General features: G+C 38.7%; 1 protein-coding gene across 1 annotated transcript in view; it reads left to right on the top strand.

The window, feature by feature from the left end:
- The window catches only part of ctnnd2a (catenin (cadherin-associated protein), delta 2a), a 359,158-nt gene that overhangs the window by 133,737 nt on the left and 198,979 nt on the right, over nucleotides 1–26,442 (top strand). Inside the window, exons 4-6 of the mRNA XM_037694504.1 lie at nucleotides 20,247–20,281; nucleotides 20,567–20,671; nucleotides 26,109–26,275. Coding sequence (XP_037550432.1) covers nucleotides 20,247–20,281; nucleotides 20,567–20,671; nucleotides 26,109–26,275 — 307 coding nt within the window. The remainder of the gene's footprint in view (nucleotides 1–20,246; nucleotides 20,282–20,566; nucleotides 20,672–26,108; nucleotides 26,276–26,442) is intronic.

A 26,442-nucleotide genomic window follows, 5' to 3' on the forward strand; every position in this document is an offset into this window, starting at 1 on the left:
GCATTGCCATCCATCCATCCATCCATCCATCCATCCATCCATCCATCCATCCATCCATCCATCCATCCATCCATCCATCCATCCATCCATCCATCCATCCATCCATCCATCCATCCATTTTATTTACCCGCTTCTTCCTTTTTGGGTAGTGGGGGTTGCTGATGCCCATGTCCAGCCATCACTGTGAGAGAGGTGGGGCACAGTCTGGACAGAACACAAGTCCATTTCGACTGGCGGGTCAGTGGATTCATGCGACAGGTGACAAGTTGTCCATCTGAGCATACCACAACTTTTTTTTTTGCCTCTTTAAACCAGCCGGTCAGACCTACCTCCTCCTCAACAAGTAGACTGACACATTTTTATATTGTGCATTCTTATTTAGTTTTATTTGTGCTGTATGATTCGTAAAACCGCATCGAAGCCCGAGACCAGCCCGGCCCGCACATTAAGCACATTATTATGGACCGTACCAATCCGAATCCGGGTCAGGCTCTGGGTTGATAGTTCTAAAATACGCCGCACGTTAACATCATATCCAGAATATGTCCGCAAACTTCAGCTAAATCTCAGGATTTGGTTATCCCATGCAAATGTGCCACATAAAAAGCAGACGTTGGGAAGTAATTTATTTATTACATAGGGTCCCTAGGTAAAACTAATCCACTGCGAATAGGACTTTTGTGTTTTGCATGCTCAACAAGAGTTCCTAAAAAAAGTTTTCATCTGTTGTGTTGCAAACTGTAGCTCAAAGACAGGGCAGGTACAAGCAACTTTCACACAGCCACTGTAACTGTCACAAGAACTGAATACCCGGAGCGAAAGAACTGACAGTGAACAACTTGGACACAAAGGTATAAATTCAGTGTGTTTATTTATAGTGAGTACTAGTTCAGGAAATATCACGGACCCTGGAGAGCAAGGAGATGGGTCAGGGTCCAAAGTTCTGCAATAAGGGGTTGATCAGAACATTCAGGGTTTTTACTAGTAGATGGAAGGTAAATAGTTTGATTCCAATATCCTGTACAATCATGAGAAAGTTCAATTTCAAGGTTCTTGTCATTTGCATCACATATGGTACATGAGGTGGAACAAAACTGTGTACATATGATCCCAGTTGCATCCAACAATAGCAAAAATATAAATTGTAAACTAAACAGTACTAAGGATCCAAGATATAAACCAAACAATACATTAAACTAAGAAACATGCTAAAAACGTAAGAGTGCGAAACAACTCTTTCTGTCCAGTAGACTCAGAAGGGCATGTGGCTCGAGGGTGAGGTTAACCGCTTAGGAATGCACAGGTACGTTTCCAGAGATTTGCTGGAAGGTCTGGTAATCGGGTAGGGCTCAGGAGACACACTGGAAAGGTCACAGGCAGAAGTAAGCAATCACATAATTAGGGAATCACAAAAAGGCTAGGAGCACGAACCATAGGCAAGGTAATGCTCCAGCGTCGAAGGGAAGTAATCAGGTGCCTTTTATACATCTGGAGCCTCATCAAGAAACACTGCTTGTAGGCGTGGTAGTATGGTTCCCTCTAGTGACCAAAGAACAGACGTGGAACAGGAACTCCCACAATGACATCAAATTAAAATACATTGGTGCTCTTTCTTTTTGTGTCACAGCAAAACAAGTGGAACCAAATCATCTGAGATACAACAGCACTGGATGTTTTAGAATGACAGCAATTGCATTTTCACATCACAGGCAGAGAGGACATGGAAGTGTGAACCACCATATTATGTTTGCCCTTAAAGTCACAAAGCAACAAAAGATCAATTGTGAAAACAACTTTTGATTGACTGAATGCATTGTAAGATTTGTAGAATAGAACAAACTGGGCTGAAATCCTGCTGGGCTGCTAAGTGGATGTGAGTGTGTTGGTTGATGAGTAATCATGGAGCTGGGAGGATGGGAGATGGGAAAGAGTGACATGCCCACAACACACAAATGTACACAAACAAAAAGAAAAGAACCAAAGCTGTGCAGAAACACTGGTGGTAAAGTAGAAAATTAAAATATTGGCCAAAGCAAAACAGATAAAGATGGTTTTGGTGTCTCAGCACTTATAAGCATTGCAGGCCTGTTCTTACATTATTTAATTTAATATCTAGTTTGTGTGTACATGTTTGTGTTTCTACGGTTTATACGACCCGTCTGCTCTCATGTCTGAAAGGCTAAGATCAGAACTGTGCAGACCTTTAATTTGAAGATCCAAAATAATTAAAAATGGATTCATTGTCCAGATGCCCTGCAGACAAATAACTGATTACAGTTATGTTAATAACATGCAGTTTATAACTAATATTGTACCTCCTTCTATTAACAAAACACCTTGTTATTATACGTTAAAGTACTGAAGACAAATTGGGCCCAATCTAAACTACTATGGTTGTCCTCTTCCTGTAAATTGCAAAACGTCTGTCATTTTCACCCAGTGACATGTCTTGTATTATGTACTTACAATGTAAAGCGAACAAATATCTATTTAAATCTATGCCTTTATTCTGCGCCGTTACATTTGGTGCCTACATGAATAGTTTGGCAGTTTGAAAGGAAACGTAAAAGCAGGACCAGTGATTGACTGGATTTATTCATTGGAACAGAAAGTGGTGCATGTTCACTATGATGATGTGCCTCACAAAGCTTCATATTCCCACATAAGCTTAAAAAGGATTTAGCTGAAAAAAATAAAGGTGGAAATTTTATTTCCTTTGTGCCGAAAGCTGCATTTGTCCAAGAGCCATAACTAAATGTAATGCTTGTCCGACGTGGTTTCAATTTTATTTGTTTGTATTATGACCCATAGATGTTGGTAGCTAAGATATTAATGCACCCGAATACACGACAATAAAACATGTCCAAAGGGATAATTAGTTTGTAAGATAAGACATATAGAGTAAAACAAAACAAAACAGTTGTTTAGGACCCTCTTGTAAATATGTGCACATTTGAAAACATCAAGTTTACTAGTCACCCCACACAATTTTAAATGTCTACCAACTGGTATGGCAGGAAAATAGACTGGTTTAGAGCATGTGTGACAATGTGTGGACCATCTTGAAAACTTGTTTGGATTTTTTTCAGTCATCAGAGAACTTTTTGTCATTAAGTTTCTGAAGAAGCATCTTATTTACAAATACCACATCTTTGAATATTTGATCGTTACTTCCTGTAGCAAGAACTCCTCTGGCATTGGGGTGTGGCTCGGCCCAGAAGCAGGATGTTCACCTCCCAATCAGAAGGTCTGAGGTTCAATCCCCAGCCCCTGCAACACACCAAAGTGCTTGAGCCATGAAACTGAACCCCCTGTCATTCCCCAGTCTGTTACGGAAGCACGATCCGTATTGTACTTCTGGGTCGCACGGATCGCATTTGTTTATGAATAAAAAACTGCCTTAATTTACTTAGAAAAGTACTTGCTCTATCTCCGCCGATCTTCGTGTAGCTAATTTACGCCACTCGTATTTCCGTTACAAATCACTGGTTAAGATGGTATGTGACGCACTAGACCTGACCCCTGAATAAGAAAAACCCTGCAAGATACAGAATGAATTATTTCCATGGTGAGACGCTCAGTGGTGAAGCTGCATATCATTTTAACCAGGACGTAAATATGTCGGTGATTTTAACGGAAATACGAGTGGCGTAAATTGGCAACATCAAAATCGTTGGCGATAGAGCACATACTTTTCTAAGTAAATTAAGATGGTTGTTATTCATAAACATTATTATTCCAGTACATTTTCCTTAATCTAGCATATTCAACGGTGATCCGTGCGACCCGGAAGTATTCCTTTTAGCGTATGCGCAAATGAGCTACACTGCGGATCGTGCTTCTGTAACAGATCGGGGAACGACACCCCCCCACTCCCTGCTGATATGCTTATCAGTGCATGAGTGAGAATGTAAAAGTATGCATAGTTCATAAAAATATATAATATAAAGCATTGTATGAGTGTGTATGAACGGGTGTAAAAGAAATTGTGTAAAATGCTTTAACAAGGTGTTACATAGAGATGGTCTGGACCATTTACTGTAGAAACCCATTAGGTGTTGAGACACTAAGATCCTTCAAGCTTCTGTCTCCTGTCTTGGGCTCATAAAATCCTATGGTGTTTCTTTGGCGCATACTTTTCCACTGATCTAAAACTATAATTACAATTTAATTGTGTAGATGTGTCCGACCTGTTTATGAAGCAAGAATTAGAATTTTGTGTGCACCTCCGCAAATTAAGCTCTCATAAGAGTGGAACCACTATTTACAATGTCAACACTCTGCAGGCTTAATTTAATTTTTATTTTTGTGGTTCTTATTGCAACTCTTCCCCGAAATGCCAACACCTGTCGCAGTGCTCTCTTCTTGGTTCCAGTTCGGACAGACGCTGCAGCTAAAGGGCTAAAAATCTCAAAGCATTTAAACATCCTGCTGCGGCTCACATTTTTCCTCCTCCTTCTCGTCAGTAAATGCAATTCCGTAGCTTTTATTTAATGCAACAGCAGCTAAAAAAAAACAAAAAACAACTTATGTTCCTTTTTATGTCCTTCAGCAGCAGGTGCACCTTTCCCCCGCTCCACTGTAATGGTGCACGTTGTGTAAAATACTTTCTAAAATTTGTGATTGTGTGGATCATTCGCGTCTACATGGCCTGATGAAACTTCCTTAGGACTCATTAAAAAAAATGGTGCCAAGAATACAACGTACAACAAAAACCGTTTTTTAAATCAAAAGGATATACAAAAAATGTGGGAATTTTTCTGTTTTGTGGGAATTTCTCTTATAATTTGAAGTTATTCTTCTTAATGGCAGAATTAAGTTGACTAGACAATGGCAACATGACGAGCATGCGTAATCATTTATGACAGGAACCAGATGGGACAGCTGGTCATGCACAGCCAGTCAAATTTATGTTAATAGAGGTTTAGTAAAGGACGATGGGTGTGATCAGACGCCACGAGTTTCTAAATCCAAACTTTCCCAATGATACTCCGCTCCTGGTCTTACTTTGGCAGCTTACCTAAACCTGTACGATTGTCTACAACATGTGATTAGTCTAAAGTTCCTCAGCTATCAAGTCATCACATCTTTTCTTATTTCACATTCTATCAATGTCAGCAATTTGCATTGGAGAAAATAAAATATTTGTAATGATTAAAGTAAGATATGTAGGAGGTAATATTGGTGCGTGGGATGCAATTTTCCTTACTTAAGGACGCACCATTAAAGTGAGATGCAGCCTGAGTAGAGCCATGCGTCCTCAATCACAAAGAAAGCAACATGTTCAAACGCTGTGGCTGCTACAGTAAATATCCAGCAAGCTGTGAATTACCTGCAGTTGTTATCACAGTTCCGTCTTTGCTTGTACAAAAGACCTAAAAAATGTTTCCGACACTTTTTTTTCCTCGTCATTTTGCAAATCAGATTGTGCTCCCGTCTGCTGAATGAATCAAACATTTGTTTGTGATGTCTCTTGTTGTGTTTTTGTGCATACAATGTGAAAAAGACCAAAAAGGAAAATACCAAGAGCTATCAAATTGTTTGTACAAGATTTGCATTTTACCCAATGATTATATTTTAACATAAGAAAGTACTGACTTCAACATGTTTGGTGCACATTTTTAATACACTGTAAAATATTGAGTTAAACTGTAGCCAGATGGCCTTTTGTGTGTGTGTTTAGGTCATAAATAGATTCTGTTGAATCATTTACCAACCAAACATAGTGAATTATTGCAAATACCTTGGCTGCCAGCTTTTCTACTGCTATTTAATTAAACCGCCAACCCCCGGGACTCATTGCGAGTCACAATGCATCATTTTCATCAGTCCATCACATTTATACATGCATATATTCCCACATCCTGAACATGTTAAGATGCAGGATAGTTACAAGTTATTCTTGTGAGAGATACCCACACAGACATTAATTCTCTGTGTAAGTGAGCAGGGACTTTATTCATTTCAACTTGAAACAGGACATATCTAAGTGCAACTGCAAACGTCTATAAAGGGGTAATTATTGATGCAGTGAAAAGTGAAACCAAAAGAGTGATAACTCTGGGAAAGTCTACATGATCGTGTTATTGTTTCAGGCACATCAATAGCAATAAAAGCTGAATTAGAAACGATGGAAAATCAAGCATCGCAGGTGCATTGTGCAGCTTTGTATGTCTCGCCTCAGCTCTTAGACGGGTTTATTAAAAATCATAAGTTTTGGTTTAGTTTTTGAAAAAAGAAATAACATTTAAAAAAAGGTTGACCTGGAGATGATTTTTTTAAAGACGCAGTTACACATTCAATTCAATTCAATACAAAAATACTTTATTAATCCCAAAGGGAAATTAAATGTTGGTGTAGCTGATTCTCCTGCTTTCATTAAATAATTGTTCTAGATGCTGATGGCTGAGGGCAGGAAGGATCTCTTGTGGTGGTCCGTCTTATAGCGGATCTGAAGAAACTGGACACAGACGTTGATCCGTTTACTTGGTCTTGGTGGGTTTTTCTGTCCTCCTGGGCAGCAGGACCACCTGAATGTTGGACAGAACTCCTCCCAGAGCGATGGTCACTCCTCTCAGCAGCTGGTTGAGCTCCTCATCGATGCTGACAGCCATCTGCAGGTGTCGGGGGATGATCCTGGTCTTCTTGTTCTAGAATTGCGCCGCTCAAGGTGGCTGCATGTTGGAGCAGCTGTTACTTTCATTCTGAGATTTTGCTTTTGGAAACTGTAATTCCTCTTTTTCTGGATGTAAATCACTTTTTTTGTTTGTTTTTTGGATGATTGTTTCCTCTGGTATCGGATGTTGTGCAGCTGGAAGGATTTTTACTGAAACTTTTTTAGTTTTGGACATTTGTCATGATGCGTATTCATGACAAGGCAGTTTTTCTACAAACAACAGCAGCTGATTAACATCTCAAAAGCGCAAATAATATATCAACTACAGCCCCGTGCTCCAGACACCATCTTAGCACCAACATAACTGTTTTTGTTTCCCACTTGGGAGTAAGCTGCTGGGTGGGAATCAGTTTTGTTTGGCGTTTCCTCAGACTGATGAAGCCTTCTGGGTGGAGGGTGAAATGTCTCAGCACAAAAAAGAAACTGTCCAGATGACTTGACTGAACATTGTTGGATTTTATACCTGGATATTGTCTTTGGATATTTTCTTTCATAAAACGATCTCCCATGTGGGTGTCAAAATGCAGCTGCTCTAGAATCTGGAAAAAAAGAGAGAATTATTACAATAATTGTGAGAGAAAGTTTGTTGCATGCATTTGTGAACATCTTAGTTCAAATTGTGACAATGCTTGAAACTGTTTGGTGATTCCTTCACAAACGCTGTTCACAAACTCTTCTCTTACAGCTGCATATTAGTAAAACACTGGCCTAAAATATAAAATGCCTTCCTCACATTGTGGTGAATACAAATGCATATCCAAATATGTTCCTTCAATGAAGTGGAAGCTTGAAGGCTCACTTTAAATTATTACTTTGAGCATCTTATATATATATATATATATATATATATATATATATACATGTAAATCTAAACATGGCATAACAGAAACTGAACTCCTCGGTGTCCGTGTCGTATCCATGTGAGCTTTTTATTCTACAGATTATTTCCATGCCAGCAACAGTGATGGTCAAGAAGACTTAGCTTGTTGTCCAAACAAAACATTTACATGGACAGCAGAAATGAATATGCAACGAGAAAACGCTTCACTTCCTGAGATACATCTGGAAGGAACACGTGTGCAGGTTGTGCATAGAAAGCCTCACATCAAACCAATCCTACTTTTAAAATCACAACCTAAAACAAAACAAACAAACGTGAACATGATTGACTGAACACCACCCAGGCCCAGTTAGGTGCCAATGACTCTTCAGCGCATGCAGTCAGTCTCCGGTGACTCGTATTAGATGAGGTCAAACTGTTCCTGACTGTGAGCCAGCACATCAGTTGACAAACTATGGCAGCTGTTTCAACCAGATGTTTTCAGATTTAACCTTTAAAATCGGTTTCTCTCATGACTAACGCACAGCTGTATCATGGTTATTTAAAAATACCTGACAAGGTGTACACATTTTTGTATCCCTTCATAACTTAAAGAAAAAATAAAAAGAGCAAAATAGATGTTTTTAAAATGAGCGTTTTAAATAATCAATCAACCTTTAAATAAAGCTTTAGACTGTGCAGTTTTGTGATTTGTATTAAAATGCTGCCATTTGTGAGGTGGAGGAGGACGACTTGCCGTAATGGCCCACAACGGACGTCATCCAGGCCACTGTACAAAACCATTCACATATATGTCTAAGGAAGCAGCAGATTGCATTGAATCTTTGTCGGAGTCTCCCATCCTGAGCAAGCACAAAGGAGACAGTGGAAAGAAAAAAAACTCCCTTTTTAACAGAAAAAAATAAAAACGCCAGCAGAACCAGCTCGGCACGAGCGGCCATCTGCTTTGATTGGCTGGGGATTGTGAGGACAGGAAGGAGAAATGCACGCAGAACGACAGGTACCGGTGTTCAAAAACATGTTAGGAGATAAATACAAACATGTAGAGTAGAGCAAGTAAAGATGGCAGCAGAGTGATGAAATGTGGTCAATTTGTCCTCTAATAGTCTAAGCCTGTAGCAGCATAACTAAGGGATAGACCAGGAAACCCAAGCCAACCCTAACTATAGGATTTATCAAGGATGAAATACTTGATCCCAGTCTTAAAACAAGACAAGGTGTCAGCGTCATGGACAGAAACTGGAAGTTAGTTCCACGAGAGAGGAGCCTGATAACTGAAAGATCTTCCTCCCATTCTACTTTTGTAAACTATGTGTGAGCTGTCTGTTCACCCTTTGGTGTATAGATAACACCAAAGGGATGATGGTTGACCATAATTACTGGTGTTATGTTGGGTGAAGCAAAAAAAACATGAGTCAGCATGCATGGTGGTGGAGGGGTGATGATTTGGACTAATTTCAGAACCACAGGAACTAACCCCAAGTTATATAGGGAATTCTCTGTATATCAAAGTTTTCTACTTAATCAGCCAAATAGCATCTACCTCTTACCAGTTTTTTTTAGAACAGGGTCACATTGCAGCAATGTTACCAGACGCATGAACAAACAAATGATCATTTATTATTCCTCACTGATATCCAGACCTTCCTTTTACCATAATGGTTTGTTGTTAACTGATTGACTGAAGCCTGAATTTCTTGATACGTGCAGCCGTGTGTTTAATCTCTTGTTCAGTAACATGTCATAACAGTCTTGCTGAAGTCAAACTCGTTAGATGAGTATGAATATTAGACAATCTGTGTCTGTGTGGAGCACAATAACACAGGGTGCACCCAGTGTCAGGCCCCCCTTTCCCTGCTGAATTATGCATGGAGGTATTCTGTCATTATCTGTGCTGGTGCAAAATGGTGATTGTCCATCTGTCATAATAACTATAATAGCTCAGTGATTTGGATGCATACAGCAGATGTTCCTGGGTGGAATTAGTTTAACCCAAGTTTTGTGCATTGAGATGCATTGAAATACATACACGTGCATGCAGCATACTTGTGGTGTAACCAAGCACGTACAGTATATCACCTAGATGACGAACACATACATAGTCTCTGCCCTTTAGACGTTAATTTAAATTAATATTTAATATTTTTTTTGTTTGTTTTTCTTACAGATATTTAATTTATTTTACTAAAACTAATGTGACCGGTCAAATGTCTCATTAGTCCCAGAAACCTCCTCCAGAAACGTTGCATTTTGGCAAATTCCTGTGACTTTTTTTGTGTTTTTCTCAAACAGTGAAGCCCTTCTAGGTCTTCTTCTGAGGGGGTCATTGCTATTCAAAATACGACAGATGGTGAGGCCAGAAAGTTACCTACCTTGACCTTGGACTTCGGTTTGGATGGTTTCCTTGTCTTTTTTTTCGAACGTCAGCACTGATTTGTCTGATCAGCCTGGGGTTGCATTTCTATAGCATATATGTCATGGGAAGTTGGCTTCAGCCCCGTGGCTCTGTTCCATGTTCAGTATGGTGCACGAGACGATACCAAACTATCCACTGGGATGTTTGTTCCCTTTAGGGGCCTTGCTCAAGGGCCCAGAGTGAGGCAAATGAAGGTGGAGACTGGTGTGGGTGCATCACCTTTCCCACCCACATTTTTTGATGATGTTGCTTTGGAGAGTTGAACCAGAGACCTCCCACCTTCTCTAACCTCTGTGCCACCACTTCCCCTGCTATTTTAGAATATATTTGCAAGATAAATAGCAAATCCAGTAGTCCCTCGCTACTTCGCAGTTCGTTTATCGTGGACTCGCTCGATTGCGGGTTTTCAAAATAAAAAAGGACATGACGCATACTTGGCTGATTGATGGATGAGCCGCATGATTGGCATGACATTTTTATTTAAAATGTTTTAAATTATCCTGCTGCACATTTGTGCAGCCCAGAGCTTCAGGAAAGGCTTCCTCCTGCAGCTGATGTTTTCTGTGCTAATAGTGCTTAGTGTATATTTAATGTTTTTCCTTAGTTCATATCTTAGATCTTATTACTGTTTTTCTTTTACATTTTATTGTTGGATGAAACTGGGACCCTGTGTACATAATTTTGCTCCATCACATGTACCACATGAGATGCAAACGACAATAAAGAATCTCTGACTCTGATCAGCTGTTCTCAGTGCAGAACAGGGAAGTGGGCGTGGCCGAGAGCTGAAATCATGACATTCTGTGCTTTTTTTAGAACGTTTAGAGTTTAGAAACATTGCTTAGAATATTGCAAGAGTGTGTAAAGGGTCTAAAACGCCATATATATATATATATATATATATATATATATATATATATATATGGTAAATGGTAAATGGAGCTTACTTCTATAGCGCCTTCCAGCCCCCTATGAGGGGCCCCAAGGCGCTTTACAGTACCAGCCATCCACCCATTCACACGCACATTCATACACCGGTGGCGGTAGGCTGCCATGCAAGGCGCCATCCAGTCCCACCGGGAGCAACTCGGGGTTAAGTGTCTTGCCCAGGGACACAACGGCACATGGTGTGGGAAGTCGGGATTCGAACCTCCAACCTTCCGATCAGAGGTCGGCTGCCACTACCACTGCACCACGGCCGCCCCACATATATATATATATATAACTACTACTTGTACTACTGTTCCTACTTCGAGTTTTCGAGTTTTTTTCACTTATCGCGGGTCTTTGGGGTGATAAATGAGGGACTACTGTAATTTATTTTCACATATCACATTTTTGTTTACCCTGTCACACACTAAAGGTACGCAAAAAACATTAGACTATTGCTTTTAACTAAATTATGGTTCAAGAGGACTGAAGCATTGTTTCAGTGATCTGTAAAGGAAGCAACAAATATATCTGACATTGCTCAAAGGCATTAAAATGACTACAGGTACGTGCATGTTCAACGCATATACAACAGGGGTGTGCAATTGTGTTTTTATTTAATGTTATCCATCTTGATGATTCAGTTTTTCATGTATGTGCACTAGTGGTTAATTTGAGCCGGATCCTGCCGGAACAAGATCCGGGAACTCCCTCATTTTCACCGTGTGCGTTCCGGCAACTGTTCAGTCTGATCCGTCAGCTCATATCTCCGCCCATAAAAGTCATAGCGCATTTTTATTTTGATTATTTATTAAAAATACAACGACGGGAGACGTTGTCCATGTCTGTGGTGTGGATATTACTGCTGCAGCAGGTGCAACAAGCAGAGACGCTGACCGCATGTCCCGCTGGGATGAAGCGTCTTCATCCACCTTCAGCTGTGTCTCAGAATCCAAAGCATTGACGGAATTGGAGCTGCTATAATTCACTGCTCTCTAAAATAGTAGCTTCAATTCAACCTTTATTTATACAGGTTGTTAGTCTCATTGAACCTCGTCATTTATGTTTTATCAATTTAATCAAATGTTTAACAACGTGTTAAAATACACCAAAGTGCAGGAAATGGCATCTCTTTTATTCCAAATTTTCTGGGGGAGGAACCGGCATCAATTAGTTTACAAATTAAGCCCTGATGTACACTGTTTGAGTTTGGGTTTTCAATAAGATGAGAATAAAGCTTAATGAAGAACAGAGCAGATGTTCTATTTTTTTTTTTTTTTTTCCAAAGATGCACTCATAATTAAAGGTTGAAGGCGGCATTGAACACTCAAGGACACATACACACATCACCAACTTTTACACACATGGACAAAAATTCAAAGTAAAACGAAGACGCACATCCTGGTTGAATTTCTACAGTCGAGTGCATTGGAAGAGAAAGTGGGGAAGGATAACGTCCAAAATGTTTAAATATCTTTATTAGAGTTGTCAATACCATGAGCATTGTTATATGTTCTTTGTTGCAGCTGTCAGTAATTAAACATTACAAGTTATTTCAAAAGATTTTGACTAGACAATGTTCTTCCAGCACCACTGTTACGCCGTCATTCAGCTGTCATCCTCACAAAAGTTTCTTCTTAGCCTCGGAGTGAGCACAATAGAACTGAAGACAATGAGAGAACTTGCTCACAAGTATGTGCTTGCACAAATCCACACATGTAGTCAAATAATACCAGTCATGCATTCATCCACATAAACAAAAGCGCATTATGGCTTCCACCTTTGGTGTTTTGACACATTTATGTTAGTCTGACTGAGTGTGATTTTATTCTTTTATCTCACAATGTCATCTCACCCACTCTTAACACAAAATAATCTTCAAATATATCCGTTTTTTGCTCACACAGACTCGCACTCACAACAACACACACTCGCATCACTCCCACCACTAACGAACATAAGCACTTTCTGTGCCGTGACCGAGTATTGTTGCATTGTCTATGTAATGTTAATGACGAGCCCTAATTGACTGTGAGCTTTAAAATATTGTAATAACCACCGATAGAAAGACATATTCATAAAACAGATAAATATGCAAAAATACTAGTGTTTTTTTTTAAAACAAATTCTACTTTTCTAAGTAAATGGGTATTTTTTGTTTTTAAATCAAAGTTGTGACCTATTTGATCACTCTATCAGAATCCAATGCATCTCATGAAAGTTTGACCTAGTCAGCAAGTTATTCTGGTTCTGCTGTATCCGGTTATCCCCCAAAAACTCGTCTTGAGAGACAAACCATCTTCAATAGACGTTATGCTCTTGAGTCTCTCTCGCAACCTGTCAGAAAGGGCTACTATGAGTATATGGCCAAAAAATGGCCAAACTGTGCATCACTAGCCCTGTTGCAGAAAGCTGCAGACTGGCCATGAAGATGTTTGTCTTGCACATGCAAGTTCTATGGGTCCTGCAAACAAACCCATGCATGTCATACTTACAGAACCTGTATTCCTCGTTCACGCCTGAACCAAGTCAGGAGCACGACTAATAGGAGCTTTAAAATAATAGTAACTCCCAAGTAGTGCACGGTCTTTGTACAAGCCACATGCTTTAGCAGAACTCTGCAAGTGCTCCACGACTTGTGGGACCTGCAAATCCTAAATGTTCCAAGCGTGCAAAGCACAACACCCACAAATAACACGAAGAGTAAGACCCTCGGTATATTTAAATATATGGAACCTTGTAAACTTCTGAATGAATATCCTCCAAAACCAAACGAGAATAGATATCAGGGACCAAATAAAATTTAAGTGAAAATTCTCTGTCACCACATGCAAGTCATTTGGTCATTGTCGCCAGCTTCTGCCTCTTGGAGGCCTTAGCTCAGAACTTGCTGTCTAACGTGTCATAAAACATTCATTTTCTGGAAATCCTCAATATGGATGTTTTCTCCCACTGGTGTAAAAGCATATTTTGTCCCTGCAGGGCTTGCCGGTACAGCATGCATCACTGTCATCATCATCCTTTTTTGCTGTCTGGGTTTATTGAGGCTGCTTCCTCTCTGGTGATGCAGTATACTGTACTTTTAACATTCAAAATTATACTTTTTACCAAAAAGTATACATAGTATTCATTGGTTTCAGATGAGCTAAACTGCTGATGCACTGTTGGTTTTTCTTTCCTACTGCTTCACACAAAAATGAGGAGTGATTTTGTCGTGCCAACCATTTGTATCGGAAAAGCCGCCTGTGCTCTTGGCACACAAAAATCGCTCAGTGTAAATCACAAACTCTACACTCACTGATCATTTTGTAAACTCTCTCGCAAAAGCCATTCACGATTTGTTGCAAACTGTCGCAGCCCCGTGGGACACTAGCCAAAGTTTTATTTCACACATTTATTCTCTGCTGCGTATCAGTAGTAATTAAGCTACAACTGTGTTCAGGAGTAGTATGAATTTTAACTTGTGTCACCAATTAAAAAAAAAAAAAACTAACATAAGCCTGTTTAATATGAAATCAAACAACTTATATGGAAATTTGTTTGGTATTTTACATTATCTTTTTGCAACTTGTTTGTCTTTAAATATCTGTTAATACATGCATGTGCACTCTTGTACTGTAACTAAACTACAAGTGTACTATTTTGTGTACTATGTGAAAGTATTAACTGTAGATGACGATTCTTCTCGGCTTGAGCATTTCATTGCATCGTTGACCTTGTGTTGACCTGCATATGGCAATTAAACAAATTAACTAAATTAGACGTTAGTTTACTTGTTGGATAAACACATTCACACCGGCAGTCTTATTGTGAGGAGCAAACGTTCTTAAGCGCTGCTATCTGTGAAGAGAGACAGCTGGAGGATGTGAGCAGAACTTGGTGGCACCTTTTTTAGTTGTTTTGATGTTGAATAATTCAAACTTATTAAGACAAGTTGGTTAGATTGCTCTGTGCATGACTATTTCATAGTTATGGCTTACTGCTGAAAGCAAAAGGACAATGCTTATGTATGTGTTTGTCTGTAGCGTTAGCCAAATATCTGATAAACCACTGGACAGACAATAAAGCCCAGAAAGCAATCATAGGATTTAGACCCAACTGATCAATTTTTGGAACTCAGTTCATGATGGTCACAGTATTGGTGTGGCAGTGGTTGAAGATATTTTCCATGCAAAGCATAAAACATTGCGCAACATCTTTGCTTGAAAATGGTGATCTTTCTCTGAAGTATCGTTCCTTTCCGTTTTAAGGATTTACCTCTCGTCTTTGAGTTTTTATCTCAAACATCCACACTGTTGCGCAAATTAGAAATGCTTTCAAAGCACCAGCGTATGGAGTTTTCAACTGTGCGTGCATGCGTGGGGCTTTTTCGGGAAACGGTAGAGGACGCTGTCTGTTGATCTGAACCGTAAGATGGTTTAAACTAGTGTAGTGAATTTAAAATGTCTTTTGAATGCAGGCTTGCTGTTAAAAGTGAGGCACTGCCTCGCGGGGTGTACTGTTGTGGCTTTGCTGCCGAGGATGTGCAATGTTGTGGAATAATGCTGCACTTATTAAATTTCTCTCGGGTCTATTGGTTCTCTGAGTTTCTCTTGCAAAGCTTTTTTCCCCTCTCTCCCACATTTCTCTGTTTCTTTACCCATCAACACTGTAAGGCAGAGTACAGAGCTGTTGTCTTCTTTTTTAAAACATCTCTTAGAAATTTAGATATTAGAAATGTGTCTGCCTCATATTGTCACTGCTGGATGGGTATCAGCTGACACGGTTATTCCATGAATACTATTTTCAACCAGAGTTCATTTAACAAGATATTTTCAAGCTTTCTGTGACTCACTTGTAAAAATAATTGAACACAAGTGAAACTCTGACTTGAGTAACATGAATGTTTTGTGCTTGATTGTAAGTCACTTTCAGACTTTCAATCAAATACAAAAAAAGGGAACTAGGTGCAGCTGCACTTCCATAATTTACTTCTCTGAGAGCCAATGAGTGATTAATCGCCTCATTTTCATTTTCTTTGAAGGGTGAAGCATTTAGAGTAATAACCTTTTGGTCACAGAGCGATGAGTCTGTCTCTCAGGAGATATTTTCCTGCTGACAGCACTAATAGCTCAAACATATATGATACTTCTCTACAAAGTGTCTAATGGGTAAATAAAATCTCGAATTTAATCGCTCATTGTATGTATTGTTTTATAATTAGAGCAGGTTTAGGATTGAAGAAATTGTGTTTGTAGAGCTTGATCACTTTTAATGGACATGTAAAATTATAGTATATACTAAAATGTGCTGGAATTATCGAGATATTTTTAAGGCAACAATATTTTTTTTTTTGCCCACTTTCCTGCAATTTGTGCTTCAAAGATATTTATCACCAGTACATTATAGTTGTCAACAGTTATTTTATTATTTGATAATGGACATCAAACTGCTTTGTGTGGACAAGTTTTCTGACATTGACTTTGGGCTTTAAAATACGGCACTAGACGTAAATCAATGTTTATTATTATTATTATTACGGATGCATGACATCGGCATGGTATTGGTATTGGCTGATGTTAGCAATAAAATTAAATATTGGACATCATCCATTCCATCAAAATAACTCCCTGATATAAAAGGCACTGTTTAGGGGCAATGTTTTTGTACAACAACCCAGTAAACATAATCCAAGTTGAAGTGTTGCATCATTTTCAACCCATTTTTGACATCTGCATTTGGTAGCAGGCCAAATTAACAAAGACCGTGCAAAATAATGTATTTTAAATCCACAGCAGAGAAAGCTATGCAGTCTAGGAAAAAAAAACTATCATTTATCGGACAAATAAGTTTTAACATATCGGCATATCGGATATCGGCCAAAAATACAATATCGTGCATCCCTAATATTAATTTTCCCAGTTCCTGAAACTAAATGCACTTTATAAAAATCCGAAGATAATTGGTGTAAAACAAGCACGTCGCTTAGTGACTCCTAAGAGGAAAATTCATGCTACTTACAGCTTGACTTGGCAGAATACCAAATACTGTAGTCTAAGCAGGACACATGCACAGAAGCTCAGGATCCCAGACAGACTAATGCTGTAGATGAAGTCAGATGAAGGAATCCATATGTATCAGTTAGGCTGTCCATGTCTGCATCGATTACACAGCAGGCGGCTCAATACTTGTCTCTAGCTTCTTTTTACTCTTGTCTGTTTTCTTCTGTCCACTTTGTCTTTTTCTTTCTCTTCAACCCACTTTCAATCACTGATCAATTGCCAGAAACGAATGAGCCTTTTTGTTGAATTTGTCCAGAACTTCATCAGTTTTAGCCTTAAAGGGTTATTATGAGTGCACTGGACAGCATTCTATAAAACATTACTTACAAGTGGAATGACATTTAGAAGCCAATTTGAGTTTGTTCTGTTTTGACTTGCAGGAGAATTGGATTCATGAGAACACATGGCTGTTTTTCAATTCACCTCAATCCATCTTAAAGTTCAGCTCAAGAGAAGGTCGTGCCATTTCTAGATCTTGCGTAATAGATTTTTAACTTGATTCTATAGGCTCCGCAGTGACAGAGGTTAACGGACATTGGTCTTCACAAATGTTGCCAAGCCCATATTTGTAGTTTTTACCACTGCATCCTGTCTGAGCCTCTGATACCTGGGTTCCCAAAGATCGTGACTGATATTTGAGGGATTTGCACATGTGTGCTATTATTAAAATGTATAAATACATGTGTTTTTTTTTCTAGATATTTAATGTAAAAGACACATTCCCAAGTAAACTGATGTAGTCAGTCACACGGTGGTGAATACATCCTCTTTCTTGCATCTCCAGAACTCTGCTTTGCAAATCCTCATCTAAATGTTGGATCACTGTGATGCTATTTGGGGACAGGATCAGAAATTTTGCAATACAATCTAAAGTATCAGCACTCATCATCCATTGTTGATTACTTAACTTTATTTACATATGCAATCACTGTCATACAGATGTGTTTTTAATATTCTTAGATTCTAAACCACAAAATTACAACGGCAGAGATTTGTGACCCAAATATTATTGCATTAAATATATTGTTAAAACAATAAGCATACATGGGATGGTAAATGGACTGTATTTACTTTCTATCTTAAGATACTCAAAGTACTTTACTACCCAATCTGTGCCTCATTTACCCATTCATACAGCACTCTACTATACCTGTACAAAGATTAATCAGTGCTTAATGGCATTCATGCACCGATGGGACACACATCGGAGGCAATGAGGGGTTCAGTGTCTTGCCCAGGGACACTTTGGCATGTGACTGCTGGTGGAATGGAATCAAACCCCCCAACTATTGCATTGGAGGATGAGTGCTCTAACCACAGAGCCACAGCTGCCCACATATAAAAAATAGAACTATTTAAAGTCATAAAATGCAGCTTTTTTCCCCACAGACTATTGTATCATTTTGGTCAACATTTAATATTACCAATCATCTCTTAAATTTGTTTGATTTCTAGAAATTAAAATAGAAAATTGTCCATTGCAGCTACTGTTTGTATTTTTTAATAATCTGTGATAAAACCTGCATTTTTCAGCCAAATTCAGTTTATTTTCAAGCAAACCTTTTTGACTCATAATATCACCTCTGAAGGTTTAAAATCTCAGCTGGGGTCTTTTGTTGTGCAAGACCCATTTTAAAGACTCAATTTTGTCCCTTGCTGTGGAGGGACAAAGAGAAAGTGGAAATACACTTTGTCCTTGTGAGCATGATAATGAAAAATATGCGAGTTGAATTTTGGTGTGTGACTACATCTAGGCAAAAGAAAGGTTCCTTTTAAAAATTGGGTTGCCACATAAAAATCCAAGATGGCCACCACCATATACGTATAAATGTCAACCTTGAGAGCTGGAAACTTGAAAAATAAGCCACAGGCCAAATTCCATTTTGGTGTGTGCATCTAGCCGCAGGGTTCCCAGCGTTTGATGAAATCAAAATTCCCTGAGTTTTCCCAGTTTTTTTTTCCTGAGTAAACCCTGAAACTCCAGGAGCCATTTCAGTCACACAAAATGCTCAGAACTTGGCGCCTTATATGGTGAATAAAGTCCCATTCAGACATGACAGTAGGTCTACTGTAGCCTACAACCATTCTCAACAATTAATTATACTTTATAACAGCGTATACTAAAAAGTGGTATGCTGATATCTCCCGTTGCTGTAATTCATCAATAACGTGCAGGTATTTAAAAAATGGATGTTTGTAATTTTGGAGACAACTGTTTTTTCTGGTTAGGGAAGGGAATGCAAGTAAATTTTGATGTTTTTAGTGCAAAATATTCAAGAGGGCATGAGTTAAACTGTGTTTAAGAACAGAGGGAGGTTAATTAATTAATTTATTTTTTGCTTGTCTGAGGTGACGCAGTGTGATTGATTCTGGTGAGTGGGGGGAGCAATTTTATCCTCCTTTGGCCACCTCAATGGTTTGAAGAAACTACACTTGGTAGTTTCTATATAGCTAAAAATGTAAGCAATATAAAAGCTACACATATACATATAACTATTATTATTCATAATAATAATAATAATAAATAATCCACCTCAGTTTTTATACACAGTGTAACTTAGTATAACAGTAACTTCTATCCTCTTGAATGTCTTGCACCAAAACTAAAAATATTAAGGTGTACTCTCATTCCCCGTTCAGTTCCAGTCCAGAAAAAAAAGCCTCATCTCCATCACTACAAAAAATAACTATTCAAATCCCTCAACAACACAGGACTTTGTGTACTGCTTATTACATCTTGGCCCTTATCTACTATAATAGAAAAATCTTTGTTATAATTTAAGTTTTGTTCCAAATGGGCTGTAGATTACAGCTCTACGTTTTAATTTTTATTACTTAGCATCCAATCCAAACTAAGTAACATTTTATTCTCATTTTCAGCTTGTACTGTTATTAATTATATTTTATTATAGTGCTCTTTTGCGTTTGTTTACTGCTTGTTTTGTTTACTCATTTCTGGTCATTTTGCGTACAGCCACTCGATCAATATTTGTCTTTTTTAAATGCTTCTGAATGAATTTGACTTGACGTTTCTTCGTGTACTCTGGTTTCCTCCCACAGTCAAAAACATGCCTGTCAGAATAATTGGCAAACTTAAAATGACTTTAAATGTGAGTGCACGTGCAGAATTGTCTGTCTTGTGTCTTTGTTTTGACCTTGGGATGGAGTAGTGACCTCTTTAGGATTTTCCTCTTCTTTGTGACCTTCAACATGATTGAGTGGTTACACAGAATAAATGGATTAAATGGGCACATTGCACTTTATAACAATTGCACTGCTTTTTTAGCTTAATTTTATTTGTAGAAATTGTACTAACAAGTTTACCTCTTTTTTTTTTTTCAGTTCAACTGAAGAGCATTTCCGCTGGAATGCACAAGGTATGACTCAGATATGTTTTTGTTTAATTTCCCAGTACTTCTGCTCATTTTGGCCATGAACTCTTTGTTGCATTAACACCTTCACGATGACTTTCTTTTCTTGTCTGACTGATAGTTATAGAAAAACATCATACTAGAGCTCATAAACAAGTTATAACGTACATGTTTCATAAACTTTACTGTAGAGGACAGTTTGCACTACAGAAGAATCTCAGTGTTTCTGTTGAATTTATTTGTTTGTTCTGTTCTTTATCTGGTTTTGACTTAGTCTCTGTTCTCTTGTAGCTGATGGACAAAAGGATATTGAGGATGAGTTAACCACAGGTTTAGAGTTGGTCGATTCCTGCATTCGGTCTCTTCAGGAGTCAGGAATTCTTGACAGCGGAGAACGTAAGTGAACCGTTTTTTGTGTTTAAGCAAAGCCGTGAATATTCAGTCGTGTGATTCATTTTTTTTGGACCGAGTCCTGATTCAGAACATCAGCACATTAGTTCAACATCTGTAGATATCACCACTGGTTCTGAAGGGTTCAACTTGAGCTGTTTCACTTAAAACATACTGTAGCTCATAAGTACGGTGGCCCTGATGTGTAAATGAACCCCATTTGAAAAAAACTGAATTACATTTTGAAAAACACAACAAAAACACAACAACATTTGAAAAAACAGAATTATATTGAGCCGAAGCGGAAGTGGCAGAAACGGAAGTGACCAAAGTGGAAGTGGAAGAAGCGGAAGTGCCCGGAATCACATTTGAAAAAACAATTACTTTTGAAAAAAAAAACGGAATTACATTAAGCCAAACCGGAAGTGGTGTTTTTATTTGTGTGTGTGTTTTAAACTTTATTAACAACATAAAAAAAGAACAGAACAATGTACCGTACACACACAATGGCGTTACATTTAGCAGGCTAGTTATAACTAATTCTGCGCCAGTAAAACTAAAATCCATCCATTTTCTTCTGCTTATCCGGGGTTGGGTCGCGGGGGTAGCAGCCTAAGTAGGGAGGCCCAGACTTCCCTCTCCCCAGCCACTTGATCCAGCTCCTCTGGGGGAATCCCGAGGCGTTCCCAGGCCAGCCGAGAAACGTAGTCCCTCCAGCGTGTCCTGGGTCTTCCTCTGGGTCTCCTCCCAGTGGGACGTGTCCGGAACACCTCACCAGGGAGGCGTCCAGGAGGCGTCCTAACCAGATGCCTGAACCACCTCAACTGGCTCCTCTCGACGTGGAGAAGCAGCGGCTCTACTCCGAGTCCCTCCCGGATGATCGAGCTTTTCACCCTGTCTCTAAGGGAGAGTCCAGACACCCTGCGGAGAAAACTCACTTTGGCCGATTGTATCCATGATCTTGTTATTTTGGTCACAACCAAAAGCTCACGACCATAGATGAGGGTAGGAACGTAGATCGGCCGGTAAATTGAGAGCTTCGCCTTTTGACTCAGCTCTCTCTTCACCCTGACAGACCGGTACAGCGTCCGCTTCACTGCAGACGCTGCAACTATCCACCCATCAATCTCTCGCTCCATTTTTCCCTCATTCGTGAACAAGACCCCAAGATACTTGAACTCCTCCACTTGGGGCATGACCTCTTCCCCGACCCAGAGAGGACACTTTACCCTTTTCCAGCTCAAGACCATGGCCTCGGATTTAAAGGAACTGATCATCTGCTACAGACGCTGGCTAAAACTAAAATGTAAAACTAAAATGAATGTCAACAAAACTTAATTACCTTTAAGATCCTTCCGAGTTTTTCCAGCATCATATCTTCTTTAAGCTTGACTAAAACATAGCTCTCCATTTCTACAGGCTAAAGGCTAGCCTGCTAACTGTACCTCTGTTGTGTGTGTACTGTACATTATTTTTAATGTTAATAAAGTAAAAAAATAATAATACACACACACACAAAAAAAAACACCACTACTTCCGCTTAGGTTTAATGTAATTCTGATTTTTCAAATGTTGTTCATTTACACCTCAGGGCCACCGTAGATAAGTAGCCTAATCAACTATTTTTACCTATAAGTAGCAAATATAATTTAAATTCAGATATAACTGTGGCTGTAATAATTTATTTGGATATACTTTAGTCATCAAGTAACTGAGCCACGGTGTGAGTATATATTTTTAGCATTTTGATAATAAAAAGGTGACGGCAGCCATCGTGCTATGCACAGTTCAGTTAAATGGCCTCGGCATTTTCTCTCCAGGTCATTGGCTTTGGAACGCTGCATTCCCATTTCCCTCGACCACTGACCTTTTTGATACTTGATAGTGATGTAATGGCATTTTAAAAGCCGACAATTTCTATATTACAAAGAAAGCACGCGGTCCCCACTACCATTTGCATGTGCAGGCTCGTGCACATGTGAACACGCCGCTCGTCTGCGAGCAGAAAGCGTCACTTGATGAATCTTGGAAAGCTGGTCTTGAAATATTCACCTTGTTTGCTTTTGCTGCTTTGCTTTGATATGAAACAAGAACGCCTGCTCTAATACACGCTGAACAGTTGGGAGATATGTCACATAATTAGATTGCTATCTTGTTTACTGAAAGTGCCGGAGTCTCCGTCACTCCTGCCCAAATCAAATGCACTGTGTACACTTTTATATCACCAATGCACTTTCAGAACCAGCCGTTAGACCCGGTGTGCACGTGCATTGAGAAAATCCACAAACATTTGATCAGTTTATTTTCATATCTTAATAAATTTTTGCATGTTAAGCTGTAAACAAATGAAACCTTGTCATGTTATTATATATGTTTTAATGCTTCTTCCAACAGTTATTTGTTTATAGCTAACTGAATGGTTTACGAGGAATACAAACATCACAATTTTCATTAACTTAAATTTTCCCCAAATATATACTTTTTTTTTTTTCAGTTTAAACATGTCATGTCTACAGTTCACTTGTCAATAGACTGAGATTTGCTAATCAAGTTGTGTGTTTCACTTTGTTTTCAGTGGCAAACATATTTAAAAGTTTGGTGATATATACTTTTTAAAATTAAGGATCTGTCAATCTTTGAGAAGCAAAGAGCTTCTGATGCAAAAATAAAGTTTTTCCATATTTTTCATGACGATAAGACAAGTTTTTTGTTTTATTTTACATTGTGTTTAGACGTTAGAAGAACAGTGAGTGACAATCGATGCAGTAAAGTGATATCTACTGTTCTAAGAACACTGATGCTCGGGTGTCTTGACAATTCAGAAGACATATTTTGTGAACATGACAAATCTGTTTTTGTAGCAAGGAAACGGAATATAATAAAACGCCTAGCCATCTACCTTTTAATACCTGTTAATAAAAACTAAAATAAGTCATATTTCCTTCCCAAGTAAGTTAATGGTTTTAGCTTTATACGTCTAGGCCAGAGGTCTGCAACCTTTACAGTCAAAAGAGCAATTTATGCCTCTATCACTGATAAAAATAGGGGTGACCGTATAAGATTAAAATTATATAATACATTTTACTCATGCTCAGTAATCCAGATTGAGCATGAGCTTTGACGTTTTGAACCGCTATGGCTGCCTCAATGGAGTCGACAGGTGAGAGGGCGGACTCCAGAAACCATCTTATAAAACCATCAAACTGGTTGGTCCCCTATGCAAATGTTCTGCTTGTGGGACTGTTTTTTGTGGCTCCTTGAACTGATGAAGTCCTTTGGATGAAGGACGAATCGTCTAAAAAATAAAATAAAATAAAATGAACCATCCAGATGACCCGACTTAACTTTGTTGAATACCTTTTACTGATATTTTTACATTTTTTCCACAAAAGAAAATATCTTGTTTATGTAAAGAAGAAAAAATGATATAGTTGATACACATTTTGATGAAAATTTAAACGCTGAACTATGCAAATCATAAACCTCTTTTTATTTGCGGAAAAATCAAGCAGCCCACTTGGATATTGTCAAAGCAAGTTAAAAAAAACAACATTTGATCAGTTTGTTGGATATGTAATTATGACTTATTCAATTTTGAAATAAAAACGAGTACTTTACTTATTTTTTTTATTATTTTTATTCTTACCATTATCAAATTGACATATTTCCTCTCGGCAACTAATGTTAAAGTTATCTCAAAATATTTTTAGTGGATTTGAGAGAAAGATACTACTGGAAGTTGGATTAATAAAGTAACTAACAAACTGCTAGCAGGATCTAGTTCACATGTTTTGCTCCTTGTATCAGTGGTATTCACATATTGGCAAAATAATTGAAGGAAAATTTCTAAAACTATATTTTTGTTTGTTTTTTTTGGGTAAAAACGCACACACTAAACAATAATTTTATGTTAGTTGTGGCCAAATCTTAAAAGAGTCACAAGTGGCTCCATATCTGCAGGTTTCAGACCTCTGATCTCAGCATTTACTCACTATTATACCACAATATTTGCAATAACTTGAACATTTATTCCAAATGAGCCGCAGATTACATATAAAATTCATGCAATTCAATCATTATGTTACGCAACACACACAAAGGAACCAAAGGCTGAGCGATGGTGTGTTTGGGAGCTCCTACACTGACTGCGTAACGCAAAAGTTCTGTTTAATAATTCATAAAAAGCGAGGAATGAATCAAGATGAGAGAAGACAAGTCTTGTGAAGGCGGGAGGCTGAGGAGTTGATCTCGGCTCAGCTCAGAGACTCGCAGAGAGAAAAGGATCCAGAGGGAGGACAAAAAGAGCAACGCAGAGCAAGCAAACAGATATGAGAGAAGAATGAGAAATGACAATAGTTTCTTTTCTTGAGTGCTATAAGTAGCAAACTACTCAACACTTGTTGCAGGTTTTATGAGGGAAGATTTCTGCTTCCTTTCAGATTTCCAATATATTGTTTCTACATTTATCATTCAATGATCTGTTAGTGATTGGAGTAGATGACTGTCAGCTACTAACACACCTATTACTGTCTCCATACCTGTAAAATTAACCAGGTCTAGCCATTTTGTTGCCGGCTGTAGTGGATTAGCTGCGTCTTGTATTGGGTTGAATCCAAATATTATGTTATCATAATGATTACTTCTGACAGTTTCAATAAACTCCATCCAAGGATTTATTAAATCTACATCCATTATTGTCCACATTGTCATTCAGCTGTGGGTAATAGCAGCTTAGACACATTAAACACAAAGTTTTGCAAGTATTTAAAATGTTTTTTTCAGGTTTATCTCGTCACACTAAACATTTAAGAATAGAGCTCATATTAAAAACTGACGGGCTGTTTTTATTCCTAATCAATACAAACTTCTGTGCACGATATCAGTTTGACATTATTAACACATTGAATGTATTATAGAAAAACCTCTTGTTTTGGAGAGGGCGTTATAGTTTATAAAATGGAAAATGTAATTTAATGTCATATTTAATATTCTGCAGTGCTCATCAACAACTAAACAAGTGAACGGATGTTAAATGAGTGATGATTTTACCAACAGTCGCGCAATTTTGCTCAAACAAAAAGTAAAAGTCAGCGTGCTGAGGGAGGTGAAGTTTAAGTTGTTAGATCTTTCATCTATCAAAACTCTCCTGAGCCTCGCTGCTCCCTTCCACAGTCTCTTCCTCTGCTCTCTGTTTCTCCCTTCCTCTGCTAATAAATTATGTATGCCGTCTCCGACTCAGAGTGCTGTACTGCTGCACTATCTGCTCTAAATTGCTGCTCTCTCTTTTCCCCATTTCACTCTTTGCCTCTCAATCTCTCCCCTTCACGCCCCCTCTCTTTCTCACTCCTAATCTCTCACTCTCTGCTCTCACACACAAACTCAACTGAAACCCCCCATCCACCACTCCCATCCAACCGTACACTTCTCCTGTCTCAACTGGTAGGACCGGCTCTCCTTTCCCAGAGTTCCTTGCAGCTCAACTCCACCCCGGAGGCTTCGCTCCAGTACTCTGCCAGCTACCATAGCAACCAGACCCTCAGTGACAGCATCTCTGCAGCAGCTCCTCAGCGCAGCGGGCAGGTTGGAGGAGCGGTGCACAGCTACAATCAGGTAGGACAGGGTGCCGCAAAAAAGTGGCAATAAGGACATGAATGTTTATGTTGATAAAACTACAATTTTAAGCATGCCCCTATATTAAGTGTGTGTAGCAGAGCAAAATCTTTTACAACTGAACTTAAGTTAGCAGAAAACAGTTCTTAGCAGCTTCAATGTGCAGC

Source organism: Nematolebias whitei, chromosome 20 (genome assembly GCF_014905685.2).
Source record: "Nematolebias whitei isolate Nwh7 chromosome 20, NemWhi1, whole genome shotgun sequence".
Classification (NCBI taxonomy): Eukaryota; Metazoa; Chordata; class Actinopteri; order Cyprinodontiformes; family Rivulidae; genus Nematolebias; species Nematolebias whitei.